Source organism: Dermacentor silvarum, chromosome 8 (genome assembly GCF_013339745.2).
Source record: "Dermacentor silvarum isolate Dsil-2018 chromosome 8, BIME_Dsil_1.4, whole genome shotgun sequence".
NCBI lineage: Eukaryota > Metazoa > Arthropoda > Arachnida > Ixodida > Ixodidae > Dermacentor > Dermacentor silvarum.
Window position 1 is genome coordinate 133,115,540 of NC_051161.1, and position 15,743 is coordinate 133,131,282.

At 50.6% G+C, this 15,743-nt stretch overlaps 1 protein-coding gene across 1 annotated transcript in view; it reads left to right on the forward strand.

Moving 5' to 3' along the window:
- Positions 1-15,743, forward strand: part of LOC125947377 (sodium-coupled monocarboxylate transporter 1-like) — a 452,303-nt gene that overhangs the window by 367,672 nt on the left and 68,888 nt on the right. Inside the window, exon 3 of the mRNA XM_049671972.1 lies at positions 507-595. Coding sequence (XP_049527929.1) covers positions 507-595 — 89 coding nt within the window. The remainder of the gene's footprint in view (positions 1-506; positions 596-15,743) is intronic.

Consider the following 15,743-nt stretch of genomic DNA (forward strand, 5'->3'; position numbering starts at 1 on the left):
TAGGTGTGACCAATATTAACGAGAAATCGACGTTTCGGCTGCTGCTTTAGCGCATATAATCACTGGTCTCGTTCTTGCGCCGTTTCTCAGGTACCGTCCAATAGAGGCTATCAAATTTTACTAGGCCATTTTTTTAGAAACCATAGATAAGTCATGTAACAAGGTTTTTGCGCTGTTCCTGGAATGACGGTTCTATAGTGCAGGGCTTCAGGCACTCTCTTGCTTATTCCCACTTATGCTTTTCGAGACGTCGCAGTTTCGTACAACTCATAAACAATTTCATACACCTTTAGACAACAGAATATACAGACGCATCAATAGTGGGAGAAGTCATGTTGTCTAGTCCTACAGACACCACGGCGTAGCTTTATTTTCATAGACCATTGTTTTTATCAGGTGATTTCAATGAACGATCTCGATGTACGAGGCGCCGTATGAAATGCTGCATATTTCGGAAATTCACAGCCTTATTAAATATGCTAAGCTTTGCATCGAACTCGTCACAGATATTGCCGTATTATGTCCGAACATACTTGGTGGCTGTTCCTGGACTAAGTGGACTCTTCCTTGCCGGTATCGTCAGCGCAGCGACAAGGTGATCGGGCTGCAGACTTGCCTGCTTGCATTATATTGTGTGTCCTGGCTAACGTTAGACAAGGTGCTGTACGAAAAAAAAAGATTTACAAAAGCCATTGTAAAATACAATTATAAAACCTATTGTGTTCGGTAGTCCAACCTCTGACAACTGAACACCGTAGGTTTTGAGATCGTATCTTGCACCGCGTTTTATAATCTTCTTTTTCGTTGAATAGCTGGACGAAGGATTGCAGGGGCGCCCTGTACATTTAGTTCAGAAAACGAATTCTTCATTTTATCACTATAATTAAAAAGTTTCCGTCGAAAAGGTGGAAGCAGATACGTATACGTCCAATTTATGATTTATCTGCTGGCATCAAACGGCTCCAGGTAAAATATTCTTCAGAAAAAGAATCACTAAGATTTGTTGATGCATACCTGTACTTGGCGCAGTGTGCATCCCTTACGTTTCTGAGCAATAGGTCTCTTTCGGGCTGCCGTTATTTATTCTGCGCTCCAAATACCATGTCATCATGTCAATGAAGAAAGGAAACTTCAGACAAGGTTTCCCTGAAAACAACCCAGATACGAGTGAAGCTCGTGCGTAGCTACATTTTCGCACACTTCCGTTTCGCGCTGCCGTGTTTGATTACCTTTCCTTCACAATAAAACCAGTTGTTAGTCAGCGCCTGTGTGTCCGTGTCTCCCTTCTTGTGGTCGTCTGTTTGCGTTGTTACCCAAAGTTTCAAGATGTAACAACTCGCCCAAAAAGAAGTATTGATGTGTTTGATTACGTGGTGGTGATTCGACTGGTTACCTTAACCTGCCTCTGCTGCCTATGTTTACGGTAGCAGCGCATAGTAGAGAGTTTACCTTGTCCGCTAATCGGGTAAACGCGAGCGGGCCGGGCGTTGGGGCGGTTTGCCGGAACCGTAAAAACGTGAGCGGCCTGTATGGTGCTACCACCTGGTGGCGCAGAAATAAAACATACAAAAAAACAGCTAATATTGCAGTAACCAAGTGTATTTTACTTCGCTGCTGGTGTGAATGTTCGACAGTGGCGCAATTGTGTTGCCGCCGAAAATTTACACCAGCAGAGAAGTAGAATACACATGGCTACTGCAATATTAGCTGTTCTTTGTCTGTTTGATTTCTGCGCCACCAGGTGGTAGCACCATACAGGCCGCTCACGTTTTTACGGTTCCGGCAAACCGCCCCAACGCCCGGTCCGCTCGCGTTTACCCGATTACCGGACAAGCTAAAGCTCTCTAATGCCTGTGTGGTAAAACAAACCGCGGTTCCAGCGCCAGTAGCCGACAATGAGTGGTTCATGAGCACGGACAATGGGGCAATGTTTCAAATTAAAAGAAAGAACAAAAAATAATTGTCACATGCTGATAACGTGAAAACTTCTGTGCGGTGCGCGTACTAGGAGGCCTGTTTTCGATGACACCATATTACATACTTTGCGCTCCTGTAATAAGTCAAGATCACCGTCGGTTGCTCATCGTTTTTTTCTGTATTAATTGCCAATTACTGCGAATCCACTGGTTGTCATGTTTTAAATTCAGTATCGTTTTTCGCTCCAATGTCACTATATTACTGATTTTTTTACATAATCACTCGTGAATGTGCGAGATACGGTAGATTTGTGTGTGCGCGGTTTCGTAGCAGCTTGCAGGAAAGGCGTAATATCATTCATGACTGGTTAACGTGGTGCATTGTGACGAAAAATTCAGCTTCGAATATTTCTTACGTAACATCTGTAAACTATTCATTGGTCGACATACTCGATGATGAGTGCACATATTTGAAATATGTGAGCGTGATTCTCAGTGAGTTTCTGTGAATGGGGATGTACGATAGTGGAGATAATTAAAATATACTGTACAAACGCGAGCGATGGTCTACAATATTGGGTTGCTATCTGGTGTTGGGACTCGGGGTAGCCTTTAGGCCGGTGATCCTTCAGCTGAAGGATGAGTACGTGCAGGAGTAGGAACGAGAGAAAATGTTTTATTGTACAATATGTACAGGTGCTCCAGCTGTGGAAGCCCACTCCATGTAGGAGCACATTGACAGTGTGCGTCACTGCATGTCTCAGTACACATAAGAACGCGTCAGGACACAAAAGGTATCCCCCTATAAAACCGCCGTCTTCCCTAGTTCCCCACGCAAGGGAATTCGATGACCTTGATGCGGCCAATCGGAGTGCTGGTATTGTCCACAGACCTCCGCATCTGATATCCAGCCTTCGAAGCAAGGGCGAGGCAATCTGGAAACAGGGAGCTCACACTCCTTCCCCGAATGTCGTCGACATGGTTTCTTGCTCTCCGTGACTGTAATTTTGCCAGGGTCGGGAGTGGCTTCTTGCCGGTCCCCGCTTCCACGAAGGGTGGCGGTTGTGGTCGCTTCTAAGTGAGCTTCTCTGTCATCGCGTTACACCCGGTGTCGGGCCGCGTCACCAGGTAGGCGGCCGCTGATGAAGGGGGTGGCATCAGGAGAAGCGCCCAGAGGCTGCGCCATTCTGTGCTGGTATGCCCGTCACAGTCGGTATCGGGCATTGTCGCCGTCTGGGCTACGCTGATAAAAGGGTCTGCCTCTTAGGAAACCACTAAAGAATGTGCCCTACCGATTCTGGACGCAACACTGGCCATCAGATTTTCCTGAAGCATTACCTTTTGTCGCTAATAACCGCCAATAATAACTCCGGCAATAATAATAGAAATTGCATGCTATATCAAAATTTTGGTGCGGCTTAGGCGCGGCCGATGTTTCAGCTTAGACATTTTATTCCGCCGCGAACATACCAGGACAAAGAGAAGCGAAGAGATGCGAAGCTACAGGAAACCAGTTAGCAGAGCGTGATTAAAGTGTAGCACATCTCTTTTCATGATTCTCCATTGTCAACAAAAAATACTTCCAGTTGATGAACTTCTAGTAAAGGGATAAATGTAGTAATGCCCCAGCTGTGAATCCAATAACTAGGAAGCTGCCTTGCTGAAGTATGTACCGTACAGTTTATATACAAGAATAAAAAGTTTGATTTAGCATCATGAAACTGCACAGTGGTTTTTAAGGACGCCGTAATGTGGGGCCTCCACATTTGTTTCGACAACCTAGTATTCTGAACTCTACACCTAAATGCAAACACGGGAAGGTTTTCGTATTCCATTTTAATGGGAATGCGTCCTATTCGCGAATGGAGGCTACGCGGCGGATCTCGAGGGAAAAAAATTGGATGCGGTGGAAGTGGAATCTCTTCATAGAGCACCAAGTAGCTCGCTAAAATGGTCTGTTAGCGGTCAAGCCCCACGTAATCAAAATCTGACGTACAGAAAATGGCCGGCTCTGCCACCTGCCTCCCATGGTAGCTATACTTACGGTGCTTACGATACTTATCCCGCACCTGATCCTCTTATCGCCACCACACAATGTATTACCTGGTCAGAGAATTAAGATTTTGCAGACACTGCCTTACCATTTCTTTCGTTTGCCTATAATTCGTCGCGTCACGACACATCTGGGTACTCAGCCTTCTATCTTCTATTCGGCCGCAAGCCAACCTTACCTTTCGAGACTTTGATTCCCACCACATTCGACTCGCCGACAGATTACGCTCATGAGGCCATAACACAGCCGCCCAAGCACGCCAGATTGCCAGCCTTCATCTCTCCAACACGGCAGAAGATTCATTACGACCAGCGCCATAACGACGTGGATTGTGAACGGTGCCCTTGATGTGCTTTGGTCTTATCTCGTCACGTTTCTCTTACGGAGAAGCTCCTCTGACAATACTGGAGCCCTTACCGCATCTTCATCCAAGCGACTCCTGTTACATATTGACGCGAGACAGAAGAAGACCGGCACCGAAGCAGAGGTCAGCATTAGGCCAGCACCGAAAGAGAGCAGGTAGAGGTGTTGCTCCTCGCCATCTTGGCTGGTTGCTGCTACGCCTGTGCTACTCGCCTATTTTGTAAACATTTGTAAATATACGTTTTTGCGCAACATTTTCTGGTGGAGATGCTGGGTACGCTGCTTGTTCATCCCCATCACCCAAGCACGGAACTCCGAAGTGGTCGCCGTGTTGTTCCCTCGGTGATGGCCACTGAAGCACGCACAGCGCCGGAACCTACCGTGCAGCAGCCGTCCCCGCCGTTTGTCATCTTATCGCTTCCGCAAGATTCGGGCACCTTCTCAGGCACAGATAACGTGGACGTCGAGGACTGGATTTCATGGTATGAGCGTGTCAGCAAACAGAACAGATGGGACGATACGCTTATGCTGGCAAATGTGATATTTATCTGAAAGCAACCGCGCGCGCCTGGTACGAGACGCATGAACATGATCTGACCAGCTGGGACATTTGCAAATAAAACCGAATGAATTGTTCGGCAAGCCCTTGGGTCGTCAACTAGCCGCTAAAGAAGAACTTGGCTCCCGTGCGCAGTCATCTACTGAATCATACATTTCGTATATTCGGGATATTCTAGAGCTTTGCCGTAAAGTTGACGGTAACATGTCCGAAGCGGACAAGATCGGACCCATACTCAAAGGAATCGCTGTTGAGGCATTCAACCCTAGGCCCGGATTCAGAAATGCTCCTAACCTTAGACCGTTTCCCTACATTACGCAAGGAGTCCTTCATGCTACCTCAACCTTAGGCGCCCTCAGAAGGCCATCGCGAATTCTAAAAGCTTCCTTTCACCTTCCCTGCGGAAGGAGCTCCTCGCCAAAGGAAATGGAACGTTACAGGCTTCTGGTTTCGAGATTACGTTCGAAAAATGCAAAATATATGTAATGAATTGCCAAAGTATACTTCCGGCGCGGTTATAATTGCATTTCTACTTCTATACCAGGGCATAAATTCCACTTGTTTCGTTACTGACGTAAAAATAGCTGAAAAATGATGCACATGGCAGAAAAGCAAGCTCAGTCTAGCAACTTTGGCAGCATCTGACAGTTCGGTTGGCCAGGCGTCGCTTTCTTTGTTGTCGCGCGCGCGCGCGCCCGCGTGTCTGTGTGTGTCAAGCCGGGCAAACCCTTTTTGCACGGAGGAAGCAAAATTGGCTGTGCTTTAACTCAGTTATGCCTGAGTGTGCGTATCGAGAGGTACGGTTAATCTTATTGTTTAGCTTGGTTCTCTCTACGGTTACATCTTTATCGTTTAGCTTCGTACGTCTGAATGTTTAGGTTTGGTTCTTACCTCTCATTAAGTTATGGTTAGATTAAAGACTAACATTTTTAAAGTCTAACGTATTTATTGTGAAAGTCTCCATCTTGTTTCTCAATTGCCACAAAGACGGCCCGATGGTCGGTGAGGCGGGAGGATAAGTGGTTGTCGTCCAGTGACTTGAACACGTTTCGGGTGCGATCCTCATCTGAATCCACTCGCCTGGCCGCTTCGTACTTACGACGCTTCTCGAGGCGTGCGGCTCGTTCTTCCTTCGTCTCTTCTGCGTCGTCTACACCGCGGATTTTAATGGGTATATGAGTACAATCTATGCACCCAGTAACCCAGGGAAATCGTTCAACGGCATAGAACCTAGCCATGACTGACCTCGCTTCGCTGGCGTTTGGCAGCTGAACGTACTTGGGATACAGACGTAGGCATATCAGCTGTGTCTTATCTCAAATGCATCGGCATATAGAGGGTTGGGTTACACACACAAGGTCGCCACAACAGTTTGCATGGCACCCGTTCCGTCAAAACGCCGTGCGATGAGGACCTTCAACAGAGCAGGTAGCGGCGCTCCTCTGTTGTCAGTGTTACAATGCAGTTTCAGCTCTGCCACTATGGCTGTAACAGCTCGCCTGGAAAAACGATACCGGGCTAGAACCTCCACTTCGTTGTAGTGTTCCAGTGGATACTGCCTGTCAATCACATGCCGGACTGGTGTCAACGGCGGAGGCTTGTACAGAGTCCCGTAAAGAAGTTGGTTTGCACGTCAAAGAAACCTTGCATAGCTTTCGAAGCTATCGTCTATTCGGATAAATATCGCGAGGCCGTCATTGTCGCCGCTCGCTTTTCACAGAAAAACAGAATCAGAAAAGAAATGGCACAAAGCGCAGTCTGCGGAACCAAACTGGACGTCAATACACGGCGGCTGGCTACCGCGGCGTTGGCTGCGCACGGCACCTATCCAAGCTGAGCGTACCACGTGCAAAGTCCTGCGGAGAAGCATACGTTCAGGTAGAGGAGCGTGGTTAGGAAGCATGAAGGTAGCATGCCGGCTACCTAAGAGCGAGGAAGCACCAAGGAGGCCTTAACTTAGTGCCCCTTAGTAAGGGACGTTCCAGAATTGACGCCACTTCGCCTTACAGCGTATAAGACGTCCTTAGTAAGGAAAGGAGTGTTTCAGCATCCGGGCCTTAGGCCCGGATTCAGAAATGCTCCTAACCTTAGACCATTTCCCTACCTTACGCAAGGAGTCCTTCATGCTACCTAAACGTTAGGCACCCTCAGAAGGTCATCGCAAATTCTAAAAGCTTCCTTTCACCTTCCCTGCGGAAGGAGCGCCTCACCAAAGGAAGTGGAACGTTACAGGCTTCTGGTTTCGAGGTTACTTACGAAAAATGCAAAATATTTGTAATGAATTGCCAAAGGAAACTTCCGGCGCTGCTAGAATTGAATTTCTACTTCTATACCAGGGCATAAATTCCATTTCTTTCGTTAATGACGTAAAAATAGCTAAAAAATGATGCACATGGCAGGAAAGCAAGTTCAGTCAGCAACTTTGGCAGCATCTGACAGTTCGGTGGGCAGGCGTTGCTTTCTTTTTCTTTTTTGGCCTGCGTTTGGTTTCGTGCGTGTGTGTGCGCGTGTATTTGCCATGCCGGGCAAAACTTATTTCACGGAGGAGTAAAAAATTGCTGTGGATTAACTCAGTTATGCCTGGGTGTGCGTAGCGAGAGGTACGGTTAATCTGATTGCTTAGATTGGTTCTCTCTACGGTTACATCTTTATCGTTTAGCTTCGTACGTCTGAATGTTTAGGTTTGGTTGTTACCTCTCATTAAGTTATGGTTACATTAAAGACTAGACATTTTTAAAGTCTAACGTATTTATTTATTGTGAAAGTCTTCATCTTGTTGTTTCTCAATTGCCACAAAGACGACCCGATGGTCGGTGAAGCGGGAGGAAAAGGGGCTGTCGTCCAGTGACTTGAACACGTTTCGGGTGCGATCCTCATCTGAATACACTCGCCTGGCCGCTTCGTACTTACGACTCTTCTCGAGGCGTGCGGCTCGTTCTTCCTCCGTCTCTTCTGCGTCGTCTACACCGGGGCTTTTAATCGGTATATTAGTACGATCTATGCACCCTGTAACCCGGGGAATCCTCCAAAGGCATAGAACCTAGTCATGACTGACCTCGCTGCACTGGCGTTTGGCAGCCGAGCGTACTTGGCATAGAGACGTAGGCTTATCAGCTGTGTCTTATCTCAAATGTATCGGCACATAGAGGGTTGGGTTACACACACAAGGTCGCCACAACAGTTTGCACGGCACCCGTTCCGTCAAAACGCACTGCGATGAGGACCTTCAACAGAGCAGGTAACGCCGCTCCTCTGTTGTCAGTGTTACAATGCAGTTGCAGCTCTGCCAGTATGGCTGTAACAGCTCGCCTGGAAAAACGATACCGGGCTAGAAACTCCACTTCGTTGTAGTGCTCCAGTGGATACTGCCTGTCAATCACATGCCGGACTGGTGTCAACGGCGGAGGCTTGTACACAGTCCCGTAAAGAAGTTCGTTTGCACGTCGAAGAAACCTTGCATAGCTTTCGAAGCTATCGTCTTCGGATAAATATCGCGAGACCGTCATTGTCGCCGCTCGCTTTTCACAGAAAAACAGAATCGCAATAGAAATGGCACAAAGCGCAGTCTGCGGAACCAAACTGGACGTCAATACACGGCGGCTGGCTGCCGCGGCGTTGGCTGCGCACGGCACCTATCCACGCCGAGCGTTCCGCGTGTAATGTCCTGCGGAGAAGCATGCGTTCAGGTAGAGGAGCGCGGTTAGGAAGCATGAAGGTAGCTTGCCGGCTCCCTTATCGCGAGGAAGTACCAAAGAGGCCCTAACTTAGTGCCACTTAGTAAGGGGCGTTCCAGAATTGACGCCAGGTCACCTTACAGCGTGTAAGACGTCCTTAGTAAGGAAAGGAGTGTTTCAGAATCCGGGCCTTAGTATTCATGAACTGCGCCACAGTGGATGCTATTGTGACAGAGTGTCGGCGATTCGAACACGCTAAATCCCGCCGTATCGCCCAGGAATTCACCAGGCTCCCCAATACTGCCGCATTGTCATCAAGTGAGGAACCACTACCTCAGTTACAATCGCCGGTTTCGAACACTCTGACACGGATCGTTCCTCGAGAACTAGAAGCAATGTCATCAGCCCCTCTCGGGCCCGATGTCTCGACTGCCAACCAGCCGATGGTTTCATTGATTCAGGCCGTGGCTCGACAGGAGGTCGCGAATTTGGGACTCTTCTCTGTGTGCGCCGTTCGCGTGCCACCAGTCGCACCAGTCACACCCCCAGTTCCACCAGTCGCGCCGCGGAACCAGGCCTTTTACTCGCGATACCGCAATCCCACTGAGTGGAGGACGCCGGATGATCGCCCAATATGTTTCGCATGCTCTGGAGTTGGGCATATTGCGCGACACTGCTGGAGCCGTCAGACGTCACCGACTGGCTGGAGCCCCCGGAACCCTCGTCCTGAAGGCTACTCCCGTACAACATCGTCGCGCTCTCCACAGACAGACACGCCCGACGTCGACACTCGCACCAACGTGTACAGCAGGTCACCATCGCCGCGCGATCGCCGATCTCGCTCGCCACAAGCCCGCCGATTCCCTTCGCCGCAAGCCCGCCGTTTCCCGTCGCCTGCCAACTCTGGACGCTACGCATCGGAAAACTAACGAGTGCAGCGCCCGGAGGTGACGCTACATTCTCGAGCCGGCCTCGAAATCCTCGTCTGACAGTTCCTACTCGCTCTAATTTCCTAGAAGCCCAACTGGACGGTGTTAGTGTTACAGCTCTTATCGACACTGGTGCGCAGATCTCGGTGATGAGCTCTAGTCTTCGTGAGAAGCTGAAGAAAGTCCTGACACCCATCGTGCTACGTACAGTGAGAGTTGCCGATGGAAGCACACCTACTGTTGTTGGAACGTGTACTGCCCGCGTTACTATATCTGGCCATACGACGAGCGCTCAGTTTCTTGTGCTTGAGCAGTGCCCATACGACGTGATCTTAGGCATTGACGTTTTGTAGACACATTCAGCCCTCGTCGACTGCGGCACCGGTGTCCTGCAACTTGAACTCCCTTCTGACCCAGAGACTCTTCCTGCTAAACCTACGCAACTGTGTTCTTCTGAGTACGCGCGATTACCGCCTCAATCCACTACTTATGTTCTTTTGACGCCCTCTCCTGCTGTCGCTGACGGGGATTACGTTGCATCCCCTATTACTGACGCTGTTTTGGCACACACTGTGACCCTACCCCACACGGTTGTCGAAATTGTCAACAACGAAGCATATCTACCTGTGCTCAACGATGGCTTATGCGCCCGTGTTCTACCATCCGGAATTGCGCTTACAACGTTGGCATCCCTCAATGACTGTCAAATATCCACGCTAACATCTGAAGCGACCTTGAGTCCGACGTGCTCAGCAGGATCCACCAGCTTGCCCACCAGTGAATTCAACAAAATGATAGCCGCGGACCTTTCACCTGTGCAGGGTGACGAACTCCGCCGTGTGTTAGCGTCGTACCGGGACGTTTTTGACTTCGACAACCGCCCACTTGGCCAGACAACGGTTGTCATGCACCGAATCGACACAGGCGGCGCAAACCCCATTCATCGCCGTCCGTATCGCGTTTCTGCTGCTGAACGGGCAATTATACAAACAGAAGTCGACAACATGGCTGAAAAAGATAATATAGAACCTTCGTCTAGCCCATGGGCATCCCCAGTTGTGCTTGTCAAGAAAAAAGACGGCACCTGGCGTTCTGTGTCGATTACAGACACCTGGACAAGATCACTAACAAGGACGTATATCCATTTCGACGCATAGATGATGCCCTCGATTGCCTCCACGGAGCGAGTTATTTTTCGTCCATCGATCTGCGGTGTGGCTATTGGCAGGTTGCCGTAGATCCTATGGACCGCGAGAAGACCGCCTTTGTGACACGCTGACGGGTTATACCAATTTAAAGTTATGCCCTTCGGCCTATCCAATGCGCCAGCCACATTTGAGCGCATGATGGATTCGCTCCTTCGTGGCTTCAAATGGTCGACCTGCTTATGTTACCTAGATGACGTTATTGCTTTCTCTTTGACATTTGACAGCCATATTCAGTGCCTGTCCGCCATCGTACAAGTGTTCCGCAGCGCCGTTCTTCAGCTTAACTCATCCAAGTGCCATTTCGGTCGCCGCGAAACAACCGTGCTCGGTCACCTTGTTAATGGTGTAGGAATCCGACCGGACCCAGAAAAAATTCGCGCCGTGAAGCATTTCTCTGCAGCTTGCTCAGCCAAATCGCTCCTTCATTGGCTTATGTTCTTACTTTCGTCGCTTTGTCAAAAATTTCGCTGACATCGCCCGTCCGCTCACCGACCTTCTCAAGACAGATACGCCTTTCGTCTCGGGCCATCTAGAAGCTGATGCCTTTTCTGCGCTTATCCGCCTTCTGACGACTTCTCCTCTGTTGGCGCACTTCGACCCATCTGCTCCTACGGAAGCTCGGACGGATGCCAGTGGATACGGAATCGGAGTCGTCCTTGCCCAGCGCCAGCATGGTCGTGACTGCGTCATAACGTACGCCAGCCGCCTGGTCTCTGCCCCAGAACGTAATTACTCAATTACCGAGCGTGAATGCCTTGCCCTTGTTTGCGCAATCTCCAAATTTCGACCGCACCTCTTTGGCCGCCCATTCACGGTAGTCACTGACCACCATGCACTCTGCTGGCTTTCCTCGCTGAAAGATCCTACAGGCCGTCTCGGAGGCTGGGCTTTGCGATGACAAGAGTACTTGTTTTCCGTTATCCACAAGTCTGGCCAATTACATCAGGACGCGGACTGCCTGTCCCGTTATCCCGTGGATCCACCCGACAGCACCAACCCTGTCACCGATGCCTGTGTCCTTTCTATATCTCAGTTAATTCATTTCGGCGATGAACAGCGGCGTGATCCGGCGTTACGTTCCATCATCAACCGTCTCAGTTCCGGGCCGCCTGACGAGCCACTCCGGACGTTTACCTTACATAATGGCACTTTAGCCGCCACAGTGTATACTCCGAAGGCCCTGAACACTTGCTTGTGGTGCCCTCCCACATGCGTACTACTGTCCTCCAGCAGCTTCACGACGAACCTACAGCAGGTCATCTTGGTGTAACGCACACTTATGATCGCTTGCGGTGTCGTTTCTTTTGGCCTGGGTTTTATCGCTCCGTACAGAAGTATGTTGGCCGCTGCGAACTTTGCAAGCGACGCAAGAGACCACCGACGCTTCCCGCCGGCCTTCTTCAGCTTATGGATGTCCCAGTAGAGCCGTTCTTCCGCGTCGGCCTCGATTTGCTCGGACCTTTCCCTACATCAGCATCAAGGAACAAATGGGGCGCTGTCGCGACAGACTATGCCACGCGTTACGCTATTACACGCGCACTTCCAACCAGCTTTGCTACCGATATTGCCGACTTCCTCCTTCACGATCTTATTCTGCATCACGGAGCGCCTCGTCAACTGCTCACCGATCGCGGTTCTTACTTCTTGTCCCGTGTCATCGATGACCTTCTATGCTCATGTTCCACGAAACACAAAGTCACCACTACCTATCACCCTCAAACAAACGGCCTCACCGAACGTCTGAATCACACCATAACAGACATGCTGTCCATGTACGTTTCCGCCGACCACCGCGACTGGGATGCTACATTACCCTTTGTCACATTTGCCTATAATTCGTCACGCCACGATACGGCAGGTTGTTCACCGTTTTATCTTCTTTTTGGCCGGGAACCGACACTACCTATGGATACATTACTACCAGCCATTCCACGACAATCATCGGAGTACGCAGAAGATGCCATCGAAAGGGCGCACGCTGCGCGTCATATCGCGCGCGACCGGCTTCAGATGTCGCAGGTGTCACAGAAGAACCGTTACGATTGCCGTCACAAGGATGTATATTACGCTCCTGGATCCTTAGTGCTCCTCGGGTCGCCAACTCAACACGTTGGTCTCTCCTCGAAGCTTCTACCACGCTACCATGGTCCTTATCGCGTTCTGCGTCAAGTTACCGACGTGACGTATGATATTGCACCGGCACAGCCAATGTTATCTTCTGCGCCGGTCAAGACTGACGTAGTTCATGTTGCCCGGCTGAAGCCGTATCACCCGTCCGCTGATGCTGCACTCTGACCTGCCCGGATGGTGCGCGCGTTTTCGCCCGGGGGGTAATGACGCGAGACAGAAGAAGACCGGCACCGAAGCAGAGGTCAGCATTAGGCCAGCACCGAAGAAGAGGAGGTAGAGTTGTTGCTCCTCGCCATCTTGGCTGGTTGCTGCTACGCCTGTGCTACTCGCCTATTTTGTAAATATTTGTAAATATACGTTTTTGCGCAACAATATGAGGTAGCTCCACTCGAAGCAGCCGCGCGTTCAGCTCTTTATGGCATCATCCGCGTCAGCCGCCTCAAACCATGCCTTTCTGGAACAACTCAGCCGCACAAATAACGCGCTTCGTCCACCCGCGGTAATGTAACAGTGTGTATGCGTGCAAGAAGCACACTGGGATTCTTGGATGCAGAACGACGGGGAAGATTGGAAACAAACGCCGTTTACGGGCTTTGGCGAATCACGTAAAAGCTATCCTAATTACACTTACGCTTCCATGTATATATATATATATATATATATATATATTGTAAGCACATTTCACGTACTTCATCGTTCTCATTTGTATATAGCCATCATCATCCCTGTTTCTCTTCTTCTTCGTGTTTGAGCCTCGGCCGTGCCGGTGGAATAAACGGGTCTGCCAGTGCTGCCTGTCCTGGTCGTCTTCCGTCTTTCAAAGTGGTGGAGGCGCGTCAAGATCCCGACGTCCTCCTGCGTTCCTGCCCTACCTGGAGCTACGTTCCGGTCGCCGCCTGCGCCCGGCCACCCCCACAGCTATGACCACCCCTGCGTCGGCCGCCGGCACTATCGCTACCCCTGACGCTCCTGCTCCTACGACATCGGCTGCACTGACATCGTGCACCATTACCACCCCTCATCGTGATCCACCAGTCTTTGCGGGTCTCCGCGGGGAAGACGTCGACGACTGGCTCGACAACTACAACCGCGTGAGTTCGGCCAATGGGTGGACCGATCGACAGAAGTTGACTACCGTCGCGTTCTATCTGACCCACGTTGCGAAGACGTGGTATTTTAACCACGAAACTGACTTCACCGACTGGTCAGCGTTTACTACCAGCTTGCGGCAAATTTTCGCGTCTTCATCTGGTCGTTCAGAAGTCGCCAAACAGAAGCTCGCTGCGCGTGTTCAACTTCCGCAAGAGTCATATACATCGTACATCGAAGATGTCCTGGCTCTATGCCGCCGCGCCAACGTTGGAATGACGGAAGCCGAACGCATTCGCCATATTCTTAAAGGCATTGGTTCCATCGCATTCAACGCCTTAGCTGTCCAAAATCCTACCTCGGTTCAAGATATTACATCGACGTGCCAGCGCTTGGACGAGCTTCAGGCCCTCCGTCTTCACCGTGACAGCGACCTTCCCATGCCACCTCATTCTGATTTACGTACTCTTATCCGCTCTATTATTCGCGAAGAACTTCAGGAGCAGCAACAGCGGCGATCCACTGTTGTTCCCGCCCCATCGCCGACGTTCGACTTGCGCAACCTTGTGAAGGAGGAGTTGGCAGCCATGACGACACCGACAACGTCTGTTGCCCCAGCAGCGTTCCCGATGCCCACATACGCGGAAGTCGCTGCAATGCCACCTGCTACTGTCCCTCCTGGGCCTCCTGACCTCACCTGCGGCCATTTGGCCTCTATGGGCGCCCGAGCACCTGCTGCACCTTCGTATACTCCGTGGCGTCCACCTCGTCCGGTCTGCTTTTACTGCGGTATACGGGGCCACATATCGCGTTACTGCCGTCGCCGCCAGCTGGATGTAAGCCGAGGCTATGCCGATTTCGAGCGAGACGAGAACCGCCGACACGATGCTTACTACCCAGGCCCGTCCGCTTTTACGCAGCGTCGTTCTCCATCTCCTCCAGCGTCTCCACGTCTGCCTCAGGGCTCCCGTTCGGCTAGACGACGTTCTCCTTCTCCCTACCGCCGCTCTGCATCACCGCTTCGCCCCATCTCCCGCCTTGCTGACCAACACTCGGAAAACTAAGGATTGCAGTTTTTGGAGGGAAAACTGCGTCCTGTCGAACTTCGGAAAGACCTCCTTGTCGCCCGGCCAATATGCTATCTGTAACTCTCGAAGGTGTTCCTGTGCAAGCTCTCGTCGATACTGGTGCCGCTGTTTCCGTTCTGCGTAGTGATTTGTGCTCACGGCTCCGTAAAGTCAGAACGCCTTATCTTGGACCCGTTTTACGCGGCGCTAATAAAGTACCCATTCACCCCGACGGACAATGTACGGCTCGTGTTTTGATCGACGGCATTCGTCACCACATTGAGATGATTGTGCTACCCGCGTGCATCCATGAACTTATTCTCGGTTGGGACTTTCTGCATTCTGCCTCCGCTGTCATATCATGTAGGGAGAAAGTCGTCCACATCACAGATACCACGGATGCACCTATTTTGGAGTCGTCACCCTCCATTTTGAACTTGGCTGTCGCTGCAGATTACGTCCTGCACCCTGGTCACGAACACATTGTAGCTGTCACATCCGGCCAGCTAACCGATGGAGACGCACTGGTTACCCCCTCTTCACGCTGCACTTCACGAGGAATTCTAGTCGCCCCTTGTCTCGTCCGGTTTTCATGTGGCCGAGCTCTCCTGTACGCCTGCAACACAACCCCAGATCCTGTGCTGTTGCCCAAAGGGATGACCGTGGCAACCTTCACCGACCCGCCACTGATCTCTGTCGCAGCGCTTTCCCCTTCTTCGCCACCAGTACCAACCTCAGGTTTGGATTCTTCTTCT